The following is a 17,142-nucleotide window of genomic DNA, read 5'->3' on the forward strand; positions in this document are numbered from 1 at the left end:
CACATTGCAATAAATAAATAAATAAATAAAGAATACAACGGCCAAAGAGTTCATTTAATTATTATATAACGTAAAGCAGCATCTCCCACAAAAATATATATATATAAAAAATACATCACACGTAATTTAAATACATGTTTATTTTGCTCAGCTTTTTCATTGACTGCATAATGGTTTACATACATTTTGGCATGTTTATGTGATTTCCAAGCAATGTGAAGGAAAAAAATAATACTACGTGCCTCGTTTATGTGTGGCTGAGTAATAAATAAATGGCTACATGAATTTGCTTTAACATGGAATAACTGAAATGATCTGGCATCAGGTGTGAAATTCAGAACAAAAACACATGGCTCGGGTTTTTGTCACGCTATGGAATGTGCAATTATAATGAATAGAATATATATGTTTTTTTAGGGCAAAATACAGTTCAGTTCAAACAATACTGGGTAAGCAGATTGGACAGTCGGCTTTGTTTTTCGAGTCTGGAGGAAGTTGGGGTAAGAGGATAATTTTGCCTGGATTACAAACAGCGGCGACACATGTTGAACACTACACGCAAATGCCACCATTCATCAAGTTGTACTGTAACATAACAGTTGCTCTGAAATACAGCTGTCGGCTGGCCACTATGAATGAAGCCTTGTACAAAAGATCTTCCAGTACAAAATTTAAATCAATGTTATGTTTTAACGTCAGGTATGCATATTGGATCGTGCACATGACCCAAATCGAGTAGAAAGACGAAATGCATCAATAAAATATCCATTCATTCAATGCATAACACACAAGAACAGTCAAACAAACTTGAAATCTATAGCACACTGAAGCAACTACATGATATATACTGTATTAGCAAAAATACATATTTAGAATACATAAAATAGTGATAATAACAAAAAGTAAATAACTCACATATAAGCATTAAAGACATTTTTTTTCTTCATTTTACTTTGGGCTTGCTAGAGCATCAGTAACAGAAAATCCACTGCAATGTGTTTCAGTTAAATCGCAGTGTGAAAAGGAAGCTGAGTGAAAAGGTTCTTTTTGAGCCGCAAATGACACATGCAGCGAACGCACATTCCGACAGAGTCTGGCCCATTAAATGACAGGCGCTTACGTAAACGCCGCCTTTACTTCCGTGCGACAGTTTCCGACAGCTTCTTCAGTCTCTTCTTCAGCTCCAGTGGAAATTTCTCATAGCACTTCTTGCACACCGGCTTCATGTCAAACTCCACAAACTTGTTCCTGTGAGGGAAACATGCCAATGGCAATTAGTGATGTCATCTATGGCAAATTTAATTAACCTCAGTAGGTTGTCTTGTACTAGATGCAGTGGATTTAAAAACCTTTTATACAATGGGTGTGTAGACTTTTTTTTTTAATCTGCTGTATTTGAACATGTTTGGCCCTTTTTAAACTTTTGTAAAGATTGCTGTGAAAGACGTCATCGGAACAGGAAAGCTTTGCACAGCGATGTAGCTCTTTTCTCCGTCAAATGCCTTTAATTCGATTAACTGTGGGGTTTCTCCCACACGGAGCAGATAATCGCTGGCTGGACAAGGCACGTGTCAAACTCGGCTGGCATTTCCACAGCGGACATAAAAAAAAAGCTGCCGGATGTGATTAAGGTTTTACCCTCTGGACCCAGACAGAACAAGAGTCCCGTGAAACAAAGCTGTCCTTTCAACAAGTGACTGATCTGATTTTCCTGTTTGCTTAGCATAGAAGTTCTCCAAGAGCCTAAATCTCGACTTGCGTTTATGTTGGAGAAATAGTCAAATAAATGGTGAAACATATCAGAACAGGAAAGCATATTTTTTTGGAGCAAGTAGGGGAAAAAAAAGGAATGAGAGTTAGTAGAATAATTGGCAAAGAAGCAGCTACATATATAAGAGAAAAGAAGGGAAGAGAACTGACCAAGAGAAGAATAGCTGAAGTGCGGAGAAGGAAATGAGAGAGGATCACAGACACATGGGTATCAACGGTTTCTTCTTTTTCTCCTTTGCGTCACGTTCCCTCTTGGACAACCGGCGTTTCATGTCGTCCGGCAGACGCTCGTAGCAGTGCTTACACACCGGCTTCAGATCCACTTCTACAAATTTATCCCTGACCGAGCAAGATCGAAGTGTTTTCCAAAGGATGGGAAGCAACAGAGGAAGAGAAAGAAGAAGGAAAATAAGCAGAGGTAGACTAACTCTTTTACTGCCACGTTATAAAAAAAAAACCTTTAATATGACAAAGGCTTTGATCATTTACATCATCCTTGAAAATGTTCAATTTAACCAGATTTCATCATGTTTCATTGTAATTTCATATGCAATGAGCCCAATTAAAAGAGATACAATGCTGCCATCTGCTGGCCATAGATAGTGAGTGTTTTTGATTCCACAACTCATTGACCAGGCAGCGTCTGCTGCACTTAGACGGTGAACTGCCCATTGGCGGTCAAAGAGATAAGCATGATAAAATAAGAAATGGTGAATAGTCCACAAAAATCATGAAACGCAGAAAAATAAATAAATAAAAAATAAATAAAAAAATAAAAAAAAGCTCACGTGAATATTAACAGATAAACAGTTTGTGGCAGTACACAAACTTCATGTTACTTACTTGAGGGTGAGTTTGGTGTTGCAAGTGGAACAAGCAAAACAGTTGACGCACCAGGCCTTGTTGAGGGCTGACACCACTGAAAACACCAGAGAAGCACCATGAAACAATGACTGCATTAAGAAACAAACTTCAACACACCTACGCACAATTTAAAAAAAGAAAACAAAAAAAAGTTATCTCACCGTCTCCTTCTATAACACGATTGCAGTGGTAGCAAACATCTCCAAACAGCTAAAATGTACAAAAAGGAAGGACAACAAGTTAGCAATATTTGAGCAACATAAATAGAATAAAAATAATGACAAAACACAGTTCAGCAGCTGACACTCAGGCATGTTTGACAAAACGCACAGCATTCAGATCCCATGCCATCTTAATTAAACTTCAGCTTTACAGATTCCATTGCTGCTCTGTAAAGTGGAACCATTCAATTTGGGTCGATTCAGTGCATTACAATTCAATTCCATATGGGACAGTGGAGTTGTCATTTTTGCAGATGGCACCATTTATTTCTCCCTGGTAAAAAAATAAAATAAAATAAATAAAAGTACTAGTATGTGAAGTTGGAAGAGAGTTATACATTTTTAAGTTGTTTGATGTAAATAGACCAAGAAAACCAAATATATGGTCATTGGGAATAAAAAAATAAATAAATAAAACGGTAGCACACGAATGAAACAAAATTCCTTGAAGTTATGACAGCGGATAAATTAACATGGAAACAGAATATTTTTCCCCATTAAAATCCTGACATATATGATCTGACACATGCATTGCACGGATAATCCATAGAGGGCAGTATCACCAAGCTGATGACTTTTCCAGCGACCTTGTAGATCTCCCCAATTGAGAAAGGAAAACACCTATACTTATTAATAGTGGGAAATGTTCTTTCAGATTTTTGGAGATACTAATATGTTTATTGTTTATTATTATTATCTGTCTATTATATTTTTGACAGTTATAAATGTACAAATTTAAAGAATTGTGACCAGATGTATCAAATATGACACAAAAGTCATATGTGCAAGTTGATTTTCATTTTTGTTTGTTTATATGTTTAGGACCAATAAATACTCTATTTACAAAGAATATTCTGAATATTCTCTCATATATTTTATGGTTCAGGCTTTAGGGTTAAATGTCAACAGCAATATTGTATCAGTCAATACATCTTTTAAATCACATGGCCTTATGTATAATTCTTTATTTCTTGATTTTACCCTGTCCTGCTGTTTGAGTTGTGGTAATCTACCCACAAAACAGCAATGAATGCAATTATGGTTCTGCAAAACGAGCAATGCGTATTAAGACTTATTATTATTCTCATACTGACCCACTTAAAAAAAAAATTCAAATGTGACTTGCAAGCAGCTGCAGTGTTCCAAAAGTCACATTAAGCACTCACACCGAAACTAATTCAAAGGGAATTACAGCCACCTAGTGGCACCATCTGTTAATTTTTTGCTTGAAAGGAAAAAAATAGGACTCTATTAATTGTGTTTATTTTTTCAAGTTGACAATGTACCAGCCTATTAATCACTCATCTGTGTCTACTATAATACAGGGAGTCCAGTATTTGAGGAACCAAGACAAATAGAAGTAAAATCCCGACTACACATGGTCGCAAATGTCCCTAATTTGCTGCCATGACATTTTGCGTGTTCACCACAATTACGGCATTACCTGGTTGTAGTGTGTTTCACAGTAGGCCAGGCCCTTGCGTTCGTAGTGGCGGTGTCCCAGGAACGGTTTCTCACACTTAGCACACACAAAATGCTGCAAACATGGTCAAAGTCAAGCACACTCAGTTAGCTGTCAGCTCAAGACCACAATTCAGATCAGTCCACATGTCCTGGTATTGCTCTCTATTGTTGAATCGATGTTGGGAAATTCATATTTTGTGTTTGTTTGGGAGGACAGTGTGGATGAGCAGCAGACGAAAAGCAGGGTAAAACCAACAAAGTTAGTTCAGTCCTTTTGAAGAGGTCAGGCAAAGCTCCACGTTACAGCAGAAACATCAGGCCACTTGTTAAAACCCTCACCATGTCAAAGTGTGTCCCGCAATAAGCTCGACCGTCCCGCTCATAAAACGGATGGCCCTGAAAAGGGCGCGCACACAAAGTGCATACATGGTGCTGCGTGTGGAGGAGGGAAGACAAGACAGCAAAACGGCCATACAGAGTGAAAAGAGGGTGGGGAAAAATATAAGGAGACGCTGGAGATAAACGATGATGATGTACAAATCTGAATAAGAGAAAGTGCACCTAACTGATGAAATAACACCGAATCATTTAAATTCATCTTATCTCATCTGGAATGACCAAAAATGATTGGAGAGCAATGTCGTATTATTTCAAATGACATCAACTTTTTTTTGTGTGTGTGGCACCCTCCCTGTATTATAAAATATGTGTTGAAGGTCAGACCTCCACATGCCACTGCTTGCCCATCGCGTTGACCACACGACCCTCGATGGGTCTCCTGCAGGCGCCGCAGATGGGGACGCCCATCTTATCGTGGCAGGGCAAACAGTAAAGCTCCCCCTTCAGCTCCCTGGCATCAGCAGTCAGTTCCTTTCTGCAGGCGGAGAGGGATTTTATTTTATTTTATTTTTTTTCAAAGCAAGTAAAGATGCTAAAGGGATACTTGATTCATTGACTCATTTTCAACAGTAAAAGATAATATTCTGTCTATACTTAATTAATAACTTCATTATTTATTTATTTTTCACGAACAATTACTACCTTTAAAAACTTATTTTGCCACTTGCTGTTGACTGAAGATGATATCACCTGTGCTGAAGAAATAGGTACTGACCAATCATGGCTCAGTTTGTGACCAAACCCAGAAAACAGGTGAGCCGTGATTGGTTGTTACCTATTTCCTCAGCACAGGTGATATCATCAGTTGACAGCAAGTGGCAAAATTAGTTTTTAAAAGGTATTAATTGTTCATAAAAATAATTAAGTTATCACGTTCATTATATGGTTCACTGAGTCAAGTATCCCTTTAAAACAACAGTATTAATTAAAATCAAATAATAAAGTAAAATAAAAATAAAAATATTTTTTAAATTTATTGAAATTATATAAAATTAAATAAATATTATTTTTATTATATTCAATTGTATTTCAATTAAATACATATTTTATTTAATTAATTTTATTTAAAGTAAATACAATTAAATACATATTTTATTTTGTTTCATTTTTTAAATTTTATTTCAATTAAATACAATTAAATAAATGAAACAAAATAAAAAAATATATATATTTTTTTTCATTTTTGTTTCATTTATTTAATTTTATTTAAATTAAATAATACTAAATAATTAATTAATCCACCATGACATTATGCATAATGTCAGTATAAGTGGTTCCGTCAGTTCTATTATTTTCTTAAAGGCATATTTTGTGATTCAGCTCTTGTAGAGTGTTACTGGATCCAACTTGATTGTGCACTGTCCCGATCCTTACCCGCAATTGTTACAGTTGAAGTGATCAGGGTGGTAGGGGTCATTCTTGAACAGAAGGGGCTGCTCTTCAATGATGGCGTGACACTTCTGGCAGATGTACTTGCCGAGGCCACGAGCTTTCTCTCTGTTGTGGCACGGACGACAAAGGTGCCTGATAGTGGGGAAAGGTGAGACAGGTTAAACATTAATGTTATGAGCTAACAATGTCAATACTGAATCATTGTTTACAGTAAAACTAACCTGCCGGCATTCTTCACAAATCCAACGTCGGCGAGCACGGCCTGGCAGATGTCACAGCAGAAACATTCAGGGTGCCAGCTGTTGTTCATGGCCTTGATGACGCGGCCGATGATGAACTCGCCTGAGACAAGAACACAAAACTATTATGAGGTTTGTTTGTTTTTTTTCTCCATCCTTTTACCGAATTGTGTTTTCCTTTTGCGTACAGTTTCTACACTTACCACACTGGTGGCAGCATGGCGCAAAGAGCATCTGGAAGTCATGTTCACAGTATTTCCTGTCTTCAAACTGTAAACACATTTTTAGATTACTTACATTTACTGTAAGTAGACTTGAAAACTCAATAGGGCACTAAGGACATACTCACATCAATATCCTGCAGTTATATTTGGATTTATTTGAATGTAACGTTATAGCTTCAAGCAGCAGCTACAGTGTGTTTACAGAATTGTATTTCCTGACCAATGATTGGAGTTTATCAAGGACAGCATCATAGTATGTACAAACCACTTTATTTACCTCATAGAAGAGTCCCTCTGGGAACTGTTGGAAACACTGGGCGCACACAAAGCACTGCTCATGGTAAAGTTCTCCGTTACTGTTCACGATCTTCTCGGCCGGAGCAAAGCCACTCTTGCAGCGCTCACACATGGCGTTGGCCAGGGCGTTGGCCATGTTGCTAAAGGGTTAAATACAATTGTGAGAATTAGTGCTATATGTTATACAATATTTTAACTAAAGCCCACCTAAGTAAGTCTTTTCTCCCAATGGGATTCATGAAAATATGTCAGACAAATTGGACATGAGAGTAGAAATTGTTATTACGTCTCTGAAAAAGAAAGACATTTAAGAAAAAAATAATTAACTGCAGTGAAAACATGACCTCTTTAACAGAAGTTATAATATGTTATCACTGAACTATGAAAACTAGGTGAGGTCTACTACTCCTGGACGACATTAAAACATATTGGTGTCACATTTTGGGTGTGGACAAGATTTGCTGAGGGTGTGAAAACATGAATGAGTGTAAAAAATCTACTGATGAAAACATTGCTGATGTAATTTTATTGCACCTTTGAAATAAGACATACAGTATGTTAAGTTATTTGTTGATTTATGCTTTTAAGAAATGTGAGAAAATGAGTTAGGGAAATACTGAGTTCATTTAAAAAAAAAAAAAATGTATTTATGGATTGTGTTCCATAGATGGCTCCTTGTGATTTCATGTGAGTAAATAAATGACAGTGTGATGCAGAAAATGATACAATCAGAGGAGAAGTAGCAACAATAAGTACAAATCATTTCTAATCTACATTCACTCTATATTCTATAGATTCTGACCTGATGTAACATGCACAGTCAGCTCTGCCTGACAGGATTAGGGGAAGGAAGTGATATGCCCCTTTGGCATTTCCACCTTCTATTCTGTCACTGTCACATAACAGAATAGACTGTCTTCAATAAACAGTCAATTGGCCAACTATGCTGCTAATAACTAATGTTTGCTGGAGAGTGGAGAGGACAACTGAATGATCAGAAATTTATAAATGCCATTCAATATTTGACACGTTTGAAAGCTTTCTTATGTAGATTTGTAAAATAAAGAAAAATAATGTGAAAGAAAGGTTTGTGTGACACATTAAGCATGCTTAACTGGGTGTTAATTTTAAGTAGCATTTTAGCAAATTTTGAACATTGTATTTTAAAAAAATCCTCATTACTAGAATGAACCCCAGTAGAGTGTATAAAACTCCGCTAAGGCTTTCATTTAACAAAAACAAAAACACCCACCTCTCTTGTTTTCGGATATAATGAAGACTAACTGTTGTCAACGACATAGTTTATTTGGACTGTGACATAAATTGTCATAAAGTCAGTTTTTCTTTTAAATCGGTAAAATAAAATTCAGATAAACCCGAAATCAGCCGTACAAAGCCTGCTGGCGAGCAGTCCAGGGTGTACCCTGTCAGATGGGGTATACTTCAGGCGTACACAATATTTTACAACTGGTTTTAGTTCAAATCCAACAAGAACTACATTTTATCTCAATCTGTTATGCAGTCACCATTCATTTTATAACAATCAAATCAAAATGTAAGTTTTTTTTTTTTTGCCAAATAGCATCAAGATATCCCCGAATATATATATATATTTTTGTTTCAACAAATCCACCGATGACTTCATGTCCTCAGTCAGTAACTGTAACATTTATATTTAGCCTTCATGTCATTCATGGACACATTCTCAAGATACCAGCTGGCATTTTCTGTTTTGCGTAATCACTCCTCCCCTTGGCACAAAAATAGCTTACTCTCTATGCTAGCTCGTGCAGAGTTTGGACTTCAACCCTGCACACACACACACACACACACACACACACACACACACACACACACAAATAAAAAAAAATAAAAAAACAGCTTCTGTATAACATCAAATTTCTTCACATTCTGTAACACCTCAAGGTCACCGTTTGATTTTATGTGAAGACAGAATGTCCCAATGCAACAACCTCCACCAAGGCATAGCATGTTTCAGCATTGTTATCACGGTCAGCGGCTTGTCAGGCAACAAATTTTATTATAGCCATGTTACTATTGGAAAACTACCACAAAAGTGCACTTGTCATTTCTGTACTTACAAGCGTGCATAAAAATCACAAAACTCCTTATAGACTTTGACATCACTCTTCCGCCTCTGGGATTTGGACACCGGGACTTCTGCCTCTCCCCCATCCCCATCCCGAAACCTTTGATGGTAACCGTTGATCTCCCCGTGTGGATTATAGTCCAAGACCTCTCCATCCTCAGGTATGGAAGGCGGTAGAAAACGACCGTTCATCTCGGCACTCTTCTCCAGGTACAAGACTTTGAGGCTTCAAAGTTTCCAGCTACGCAAATCCTGCGATCAGTTGGAGCTGTAATCCGAAAAGCTGAAGGGGAGACTGACCCACTCATCAGGCTGTGATGGGTGTAGTCTCTCCCTCTCCTGCATGTAAGTACACACACCCACTCACTCCTTCTTTCCCACATCAACACACTCGCTTTTTTTCAGTCTGGCATGCGCAAACACGCACGCACACAACCACACACACAGAGTCTCCAGTCTGTCGAACACGAACTTGCTGTCTATTCTTGGACCGGCTACTGAAATGAAGAGCCAAACCTGCTGCTGAGAGGTCACACGTTCATGCAAGTCTATGTACATGTGCATTAACATACAAATGTGTAATTCTCAAATAGGGATGAGAATCAAGTGTTCTTCTGATTAGTATTTCAAATTTAGCGGATAAAAATTGACTTTGCATTATTAAATACAGTAACGTGCATGTGAGGTACAGGTATTATTTTTTTCCACTCCAGGTCACCATCCTCACATTTTACTATAGTATATCGCAGCGATGGGAAATCCAGGTCCAGAAAGTAAAAACTCTGGCACAGTTTGTCGTTAGCTACAGGTGCTCAACCGGCAGGTAAACGAGGTCATTATGAGACGCACCTGTGGCTAAAGCCAAACTCTGGCAGGGTTTTTAACTTTCTTGACCTGTTTTTTCCCCCCCATCTCTGAGTATAAGTGATTTTAAGTGTTTATGGCTTTAAAAGGCATGACCTTGGCTGGTGAGTGACGTGGGTGTCAGCGAATGAGTGTGTAGAGATGGCTGGCTGTTAATTGGTTAAGCTAAGCCAGGCTGCGTGTTGATTGACTCAGCATGAGTTGTGGCCATTGGCAGTTAGCCAGTGTACAGATGTGCCTATTACAGTTTTGGTCTCTCATTGATTGTGAAATAAAGCAATTAAAAAGTGCAGGAGGAACTTAAAGCTGTTTTTAAGTAACAATAACAAATCCTACTAACTACAGTGTATTTGATTTTGTACAAAATCCATTTATACTGTTTTGCTGTGAACATATGAAGGGTCTACATAGCTCTATGTGCATTTTTGTTGTTTGTAAACTGCGTCTCCCAGTCCTCCAGTCTTTAGCATGATGCCATCTTTCTACAAATAGACACCCAGTGAACCTTCAACTCCAAACTAGGTGCTGGCAGCTGCTTTTGTATGTTAGAGTGGGAGGAGAGGAGCCCACTGTATACACATAATATATGGCCCCACAGCTGTATTTGTTTCCACTAGCAAAACTCAATGCCATCTATTCAGAGGAGCGCTTTGACACTCATGTAACATGAATGACTAGTAAACCCTATAGGAGGGTAAACTAAACTACTAAGCAACAAAGGTTTGCGTCCATATGGGCTGTAACACAAACTTATCAGTACCTTCCCAAAACAGAATGAATGCAAAAAAGTCACCTGTCGGAAAGACGGGAAAATCTAATCAGCGAGAGGAGGAAACACACACAACCCTTCCTCCTGATTACAACCACAGCAACAATGATGCAAAGCGCACCACCCTATTACAAGGAAGATTATTATTGGAAGAGACTCGGGTAACAAAAGTTTCCCAACTGCGTCACAGCAGTACGAACTGGAAAATGTTGAGACGTAAGATCGCGGTATTTCAGTATCCATCACGCCATTGGATGAATTCTGTGACAAACTGATACTAGTTTACTTTATTTTCTCAATGAAAACACATCTTGACTCAGTAGCGTAAGCAAGTTCTCCTCTGCCGGTCATACCTTACCTACGCTGCCCAGACAAACAACAACATCAGCACTAGTCCTACAGGCTGATAAGAGCACAGCCAAGTTATTATCGAAGTACCCTTTATAATGTGCTTGGTGGTAAGAGACTACTAACTGAACTGATAAAACAGCATCCCACGGTTGTCACCAGATGTGTCGTAGGAGGGAAAGTCCAGAGACAAGAATGTTATTGTAGCGGCAACTGGTAATGGTCTGCTGACTTGGTTAGGATCATGTACAGTATATTGGTGGGTCAAGTAACAAGTGCAAAGATTTATAATGACAGAGGACAAAAAATGAGAGCTGAATTTAAAAACAGCCACAGCAACAGTCAACAGTATCTCCGGTGTCGGACTTCCCTACTGGGTTCTTACAGACATTTCAGTGAAGAAACAAGAAGAACCTGAGACTAACACCCAAGTTGTCAACTCAGTTCCTTCCTTTTTACTTCTACCTTCACGTTTGCGTTCTCGTCATCCAGAAGGCACGTGTACGTTACTTTCGTCATACTGAAACTAAAACGACCGTACTTCCTGCTTCTGTGTCTAAGAATCATGGGAAATATAGTCCTACTAGCCTAATCCTGCGGTCGCCAGTCAGACCCAACGCAAGCTGACCTTTTCTGGTGTCGTATTTCCAATGTTACACTGCAGGTTCGACGTGAGGGAAACAGCACAGCCAGTTTCCAATAGCTGCAATGACCAAGCAAAAAAGGTTGGATAATGGTGCCTTCTGCCTTGTCTTGTTTAGCACTGTTGAACTGTCAAGTCATAACAAAACCACATGGTCACCAGAGTGACTAGCGATTACATTTGTTACAAATAGTTTTAAGTTCATGGTGAAAAATTATTGGATATTTGTTTTTAATTTTGAAAAAACTCTTCACCCTGACAATTGACATGGAGTGGTGCGTGACTGCCTAAACATTCGTTCGTATGGAAAAATTATGACTAATTATCATTTATGAGCACCAGAACAACTCGTTACCACAATCATAAAACTTTCATAAGATTTTTATAACCCATGACATTAGAATAAAGCATAATCTTGTCTTCCCATCAATATTTTGGGAAAGGGAAATATTTTGAAATAGTACCATGCAAGCAGACACATGCTGAAAAATGTGTCTCACGTGTTGCTAATATAAACATGTACAGTGTCAACAGAAACCATGGAAACAACTCGAGCGCAGCTTGGGAAGCGTACAAGTGAATGCACACGCCCACCCAAACAAACACACATACACACACACATTCAACTCCTGACGCCCACTTTGACCTCTACTATCTCAAGTCCCACTTGAGTCCACACGGCAACAGAAAAGACAAAGGGCTGTATAACCGTTTATTAACTCCAAGTAAACCATCAATTTATAACCCGTCAAATACGCTTACCACTAACCTAGTTGACTTGTGTGCTCATTGATTTTTTTGGTTAAATGAAAAATAGGTCATTTAGTACACAACACAAATCAAAGTTTGTTTAACTTGACCGGGGACACCTCTTAAGACAGAGCCCCCTCTCTGTGTCTACATTCTTCACATTGCAACATTCCTGCAACCACTTGAGGAGGGGAAGGACTGATGTTGATGTATGGTCACGCCACAATTCCACATGCTCCCACTCATGCACTGCTTTGCAAAGGTCTCTCCTAATCAATACGTTTTCTCCAGACAACAAAGGCAAATGGCAGTTTGATGGAAAATGTAGGCAAAGTCCAAAGGCTCAGATAAAGGGCTATTGATTGCAACAGAGGACCACTAAATTCGAGACATTTTGAGTCAAAATCCCCCCCCCCCCCCCCCCAAAAAAAAAAAAACATTGGGGCAGTGAGAACGGACAAATTAATCTCCTATTTTCCATCAGGATTACGGTAATCTGCTCATTCTTGTGACACAGCAAAGTAGCCAATCAAAGAAGAAAAAATTGTGAGGACACGCTGGAGGCTGGACAAACATGACCACTGCTTCCTTTATTCGTGCCCCCAATTACACAACAATGGTTACCAACTTTTCAAGTATAACATAGAACTGATTTACCAAGAATGATCCATGCATGAAGAGATTAAGCCTTAACAATAACCTCAGTGAACTCTCAAAGCAAGCAAGAACACATCACAAAAGTTTAGACGCACCTGAACCCATCCCCAAGCACACCGTAGCTGTCCGGTCTCTCCTGTCTTCGTCTGTACAAGCCCGAATTGGACAACGCCTTGAGTCTCAAAGAGTTCATCCCCGTCAGTCCTTCCTCGTCCACCCGCTAGCGAACGACCCGCTGGGCCAGAAATGTGCCAGAGAAAGTGTGTGTGTGTTCAGGGTTGTCCCAAATCAAAAGATTAGGCTGGTGTTGCTCGAGCCCCTTATCGGACTGACACACCTCCAAGGCACGCGGTCTTGAGGAAGGACGTGCAGAGGTGTGCTAGCACCGCCTGCTCACCTATCAACTGCCTCTTTGACCGCCTTCTGCAGGTAGAAAGGAAGTGACTGAGTGGAAAAGAGAAGGCGGAGAAAGACATTCTGGCCTTCGCCTCCGCTGTCTGTTTTGCCGCCTACTACTAACTGTCTCATTGTTGGGAAAATAAGAATCCAAGCATGCCAGCTTGAGTACCACAATAGTGACAAACATTTAGTATGCCATAAATCAAACCTTTGACAAAGTGTGCTTTGTAATTAAAATCATCATGCACCTTTTTCATGCAGGAACAGAAGACTTCAGAGGGAGGCATTTCACGAATTGACTTGAATCGGAATCAAGTCCAAGGCCACCATGAACTGGTTTATGTCACAAGAAAAATGTTTAATTGACAGTAGACACTTGACAGTACTGAAACTTGCATTTCCCAACGTTATTGAGCCAAGCAACCAATTTACTTTACAGATCTTCATTTTCTGTCAAAGGACCACTGTTTGAAGATTAGCCATCAGGAACAACAAAGATAAAAATACATTTCAGCACACAAGTCACAACTTGCTGAACTCCTTTTTTCAGTCCACTAGATGGCGACTACGCATCATTTGAAAGTAAACACCGGACATGAAGCGGTTGGTCGAACTAACCTCACAAATGCTTTAACTGAGCAACACCTTGCAAACAATGTTTTTTTTTTTCCCCTGGGGTGAATCAAAATGCTGCCTCACAAATCAACCTGCATATTTTTTTCATTTGAGTATCAGTCGAAATTCAACATTTTTTCCTCAGCAGTCACAATAAGCTATTGAAAGATGAGAATGCCAACCGATGAATAATTCATGACAGTGTTGACTGCAGACAAGACGCTTTCTTCAAAGACATACAACGAATCAAACCGGTAGGAAAATTGCTTCTCTCACAATTGTAATGAAAAGAAAGACAACATTTTGATATCGTGAAAACAAAAAATATCAAATGGTAGAAAAACAATACAATTGAGAGTTGGTGTTGAAAACTCAAATATTGTACTGTATTGTACCACTAAGCACCAATATCAAGGAGATGCCCACGAATAATATTCCAGTGAATATCACAGTCAGTCTATTCTCATTGTAGCTATACCTCAGGAATATTAATTTTGATAATAAGTATATTTGGAATTTGTATAAACAAGCTGACTGCATAATTCCAAATTACCCCACTACCACTATGTGGACAATGGTGGTACAACAGCACTTCTGCTTGAAAACAGATTTTGTCTCTAACGTCTTTCAAATCACATTGAGAGCAAAAATACACAAAAAGTTTCTGTCCTTGTGAAAATTAACACCTGCAAATGGCTCATTCATAAGAGGAAGTAACACAATGTAGTTCATGAACAGTAAGATAAAAAAAAAATCTACAGTTCATTAGAATCATTTAGAATTATAATATAGGTTTAATTAAACAACATAATAGCATACTGTATCTGTGTCTTACCAGTGTGGTGTGTCAAACAGAAGTGAGGATCATTTTGGTGTTGCTAAAGTTCCTTTTGCTGTCACTGCAAACACTACTGCTTCTATCTCATGGCCACATCACTTCCTGCGTAAGTGTGTGTGTGTGTCTAATGGGGGTGGGTGTCAATGTGAGCGTGTGTGTATCCATTTGTAGTTATACGTCAGCATGTGTTTGTGAGAAAATGGGTGAAAAAGCACAGTAGAGCGGGATGGAGAGAAGGTGCAATGAGGAGGAGGAGGAGACGGGTAAGAGAATGTTTGTGGTGTTGGGAGGTGCGAGGAGAAATCAGAGTGAAAGTAAGGCAAGTCGTTATTGCAGACCCAAACGCATGCTGGCTAAAAAAGTATGCAAAACAAAGTGTGCAAAAACAAAATCATAAATAGACAACCTGAGAATAACATGATCAGGTAACCTATTACATGAATTTATTTTAGTAGCAACAATTTGTGAATAATTGACATCCCGCACCGAAAAGGTTTATAATCATCGACAGGAACTGTAAGAACTCTATTGGTGACAGAACAAATAAAAAGGATATGGTAAGAATGCAAGCTATATATGGAATGTACATTGAACAAAAACAATGTCATGGTGTTACATCATCTCACACGAGCAGTGCTCTTCCAAACAAGGTCACGTTCAGCCTGGAGACTGGGAAGAGCTTAAGTTGTATCAACAAAGTGTAGAAGTCATGGAGGCAAAATGGCTGACACCCGGCATGAAGAATGCTTACTTCGTACAAGTGTAGCCTGCTTTCGAAAGCCCGATTCATGCCAGGCGTCACCATTAAGAGGCCAGTGACAGTCCCCAAGGGAGTGGACATACAGGAAGTGGTCCAGAAAGCTGTTTGGGAGTCTGTGTGGGCATTTTTGGCCAGGGGAGGAGGCGGATCTGCTCTATAGGCAAGAAAATCATTTTTACAATTGTTTACATACAATTACAACAAAGACTTTCCCTTCTCTTTTCAACAGGGAAAAAAGTGGGCTGTGGCCATGATAGAAAACTATTATTTTTGGTGCTATCTTGGTGCTAAGGGGCTGTGTAGAAGTGAAGGAATGTGCTTTATTTAGATTTTGGAAATAGAGGCGCATTTCCAGCGGCAAGTTCTTCCATCAAGAGAACAGTAGGGGGCGCAAGCGAGCAAGCAGAGTTACGATGGTCAGATTGTTACATTGAAAAGATGAAAAGATGTAGAAACTGGAAACGTTGATGACACACACATCCCACGGACATTTGAACTATATTATATAGCTAAATGTAACTCTACCGAGCTATTTGGGAGAAGATAAAATACCGCTACAGTGCTCTCCCCCTCTTTCCCATCAAGAAAAAAAAAAAAACTGTCAACTTCCCAACTTTTCAAGAAAATGTTCCCCTTGGGAGATTAGATGAACTTTTGACTCACCCATTTGTCATTTCAGTAACAGCGAGCATCCTTTGGCTGCTTCCTGGACCGGAGTTGTTCTTTCTGCGTTCGGGGTGACAGATGTTGAAGGTCTCGGATGGAACGCTAGGAGCGAGCGGTGGTCTCCGCTCAACAACCGCGAGAAGAGGCCTCCTCCAAATGGGTCTGCCTTCAATTTCGCCACAACTGCACACACTTCCGCTTTACACTTTCAAAGTAAAATAATTTTGCATAAAACAAATATTCCCACCAGACACTTCATAAAACCAGTGACTATGCTAATAAAAATGAACTTTACACGAAACCAAAATACATTATTTGTATGTTTTAATAGTGTCAAACTACATTTTGACGTGTATATAAGACTTTTATTACAGAAAAGGGAACTCTTGCTGAGGGTTAGTCTGACTTTATACGATAACGTTTCACAAACAGTAATCTCCACCACTGTATCGCATTTTTTCTGCCGAAATCGACCTCCCTTTCATTTTTTTCTGACATGATGTGCTCGTATACACAATGTTTGGGATCCGAATTGCTCAATTTAACTGACCAAAATTAAAGGTGATCGTTTTTTCTTCTACAGGGAAAATTATCAGTATGTCCAGGAACTTTCTATCAATAGCGTTCATGTTTTTTTTTACTCAGTAGTTTCCAAACAAGCGCATTCTAACTTTTTAATGATTACCCACTGAGACTTCTTAATTGCCACACTCACTTGCACCTCCGCACTTAAAAGTGAGGTATGATTGATGCCAATTTGGAATGGAATAAATAAAAAGATTAACAGATATACAGGATAACAGCAAACGTGTCTACTGGGAAGCAAAAATCATTGTGGCATGTCTTTCCCTCA

At 39.0% G+C, this 17,142-nt stretch overlaps 1 protein-coding gene across 7 annotated transcripts; it reads right to left on the reverse strand.

Moving 5' to 3' along the window:
- Nucleotides 1-122: 122 nt before the first annotated feature.
- On the reverse strand, nucleotides 123-17,039 carry lims2 (LIM and senescent cell antigen-like domains 2). 7 transcript variants are annotated; one of them, XM_077536926.1, is made up of 12 exons: nucleotides 17,005-17,039; nucleotides 16,287-16,472; nucleotides 6,851-7,010; nucleotides 6,553-6,619; nucleotides 6,332-6,452; nucleotides 6,093-6,242; nucleotides 5,043-5,193; nucleotides 4,300-4,392; nucleotides 2,796-2,844; nucleotides 2,614-2,689; nucleotides 1,921-2,109; nucleotides 123-1,248 (listed from the first exon to the last, which is right to left on the reverse strand). In XM_077536926.1, exons 2-11 carry the CDS (start codon nucleotides 16,313-16,315, stop codon nucleotides 1,965-1,967), a joined length of 1,041 nt encoding a protein of 346 aa, XP_077393052.1. In that variant the 5' UTR covers nucleotides 16,316-16,472; nucleotides 17,005-17,039; the 3' UTR covers nucleotides 123-1,248; nucleotides 1,921-1,964. The 7 variants fall into 7 exon arrangements, with proteins under 7 accessions (XP_077393052.1, XP_077393054.1, XP_077393050.1 ...); XM_077536928.1 differs by lacking the exons at nucleotides 16,287-16,472; nucleotides 17,005-17,039 and adding an exon at nucleotides 14,861-15,256; XM_077536924.1 differs by lacking the exons at nucleotides 16,287-16,472; nucleotides 17,005-17,039 and adding an exon at nucleotides 13,107-13,589.
- Between the last annotated feature and the right edge of the window lie 103 nt (nucleotides 17,040-17,142).

Source organism: Festucalex cinctus, chromosome 11, assembly GCF_051991245.1.
Source record: "Festucalex cinctus isolate MCC-2025b chromosome 11, RoL_Fcin_1.0, whole genome shotgun sequence".
Taxonomy (NCBI): domain Eukaryota; kingdom Metazoa; phylum Chordata; class Actinopteri; order Syngnathiformes; family Syngnathidae; genus Festucalex; species Festucalex cinctus.

Bases quoted from the DNA above. Each gene is read 5' to 3' on its own strand.
- lims2 (XM_077536922.1), bottom strand. From the start codon at position 9,172: ATGAACGGTCGTTTTCTACCGCCTTCCATACCTGAGGATGGAGAGGTC. The intron at 7,011-8,972 runs GTAAGTACAGAA...TTAACCCTTTAG, and splicing joins TGTGATTTTTATGCACGCTT to CAACATGGCCAACGCCCTGG. The intron at 6,620-6,850 runs GTAAATAAAGTG...ATGTGTTTACAG, and splicing joins CAGAGGGACTCTTCTATGAG to TTTGAAGACAGGAAATACTG.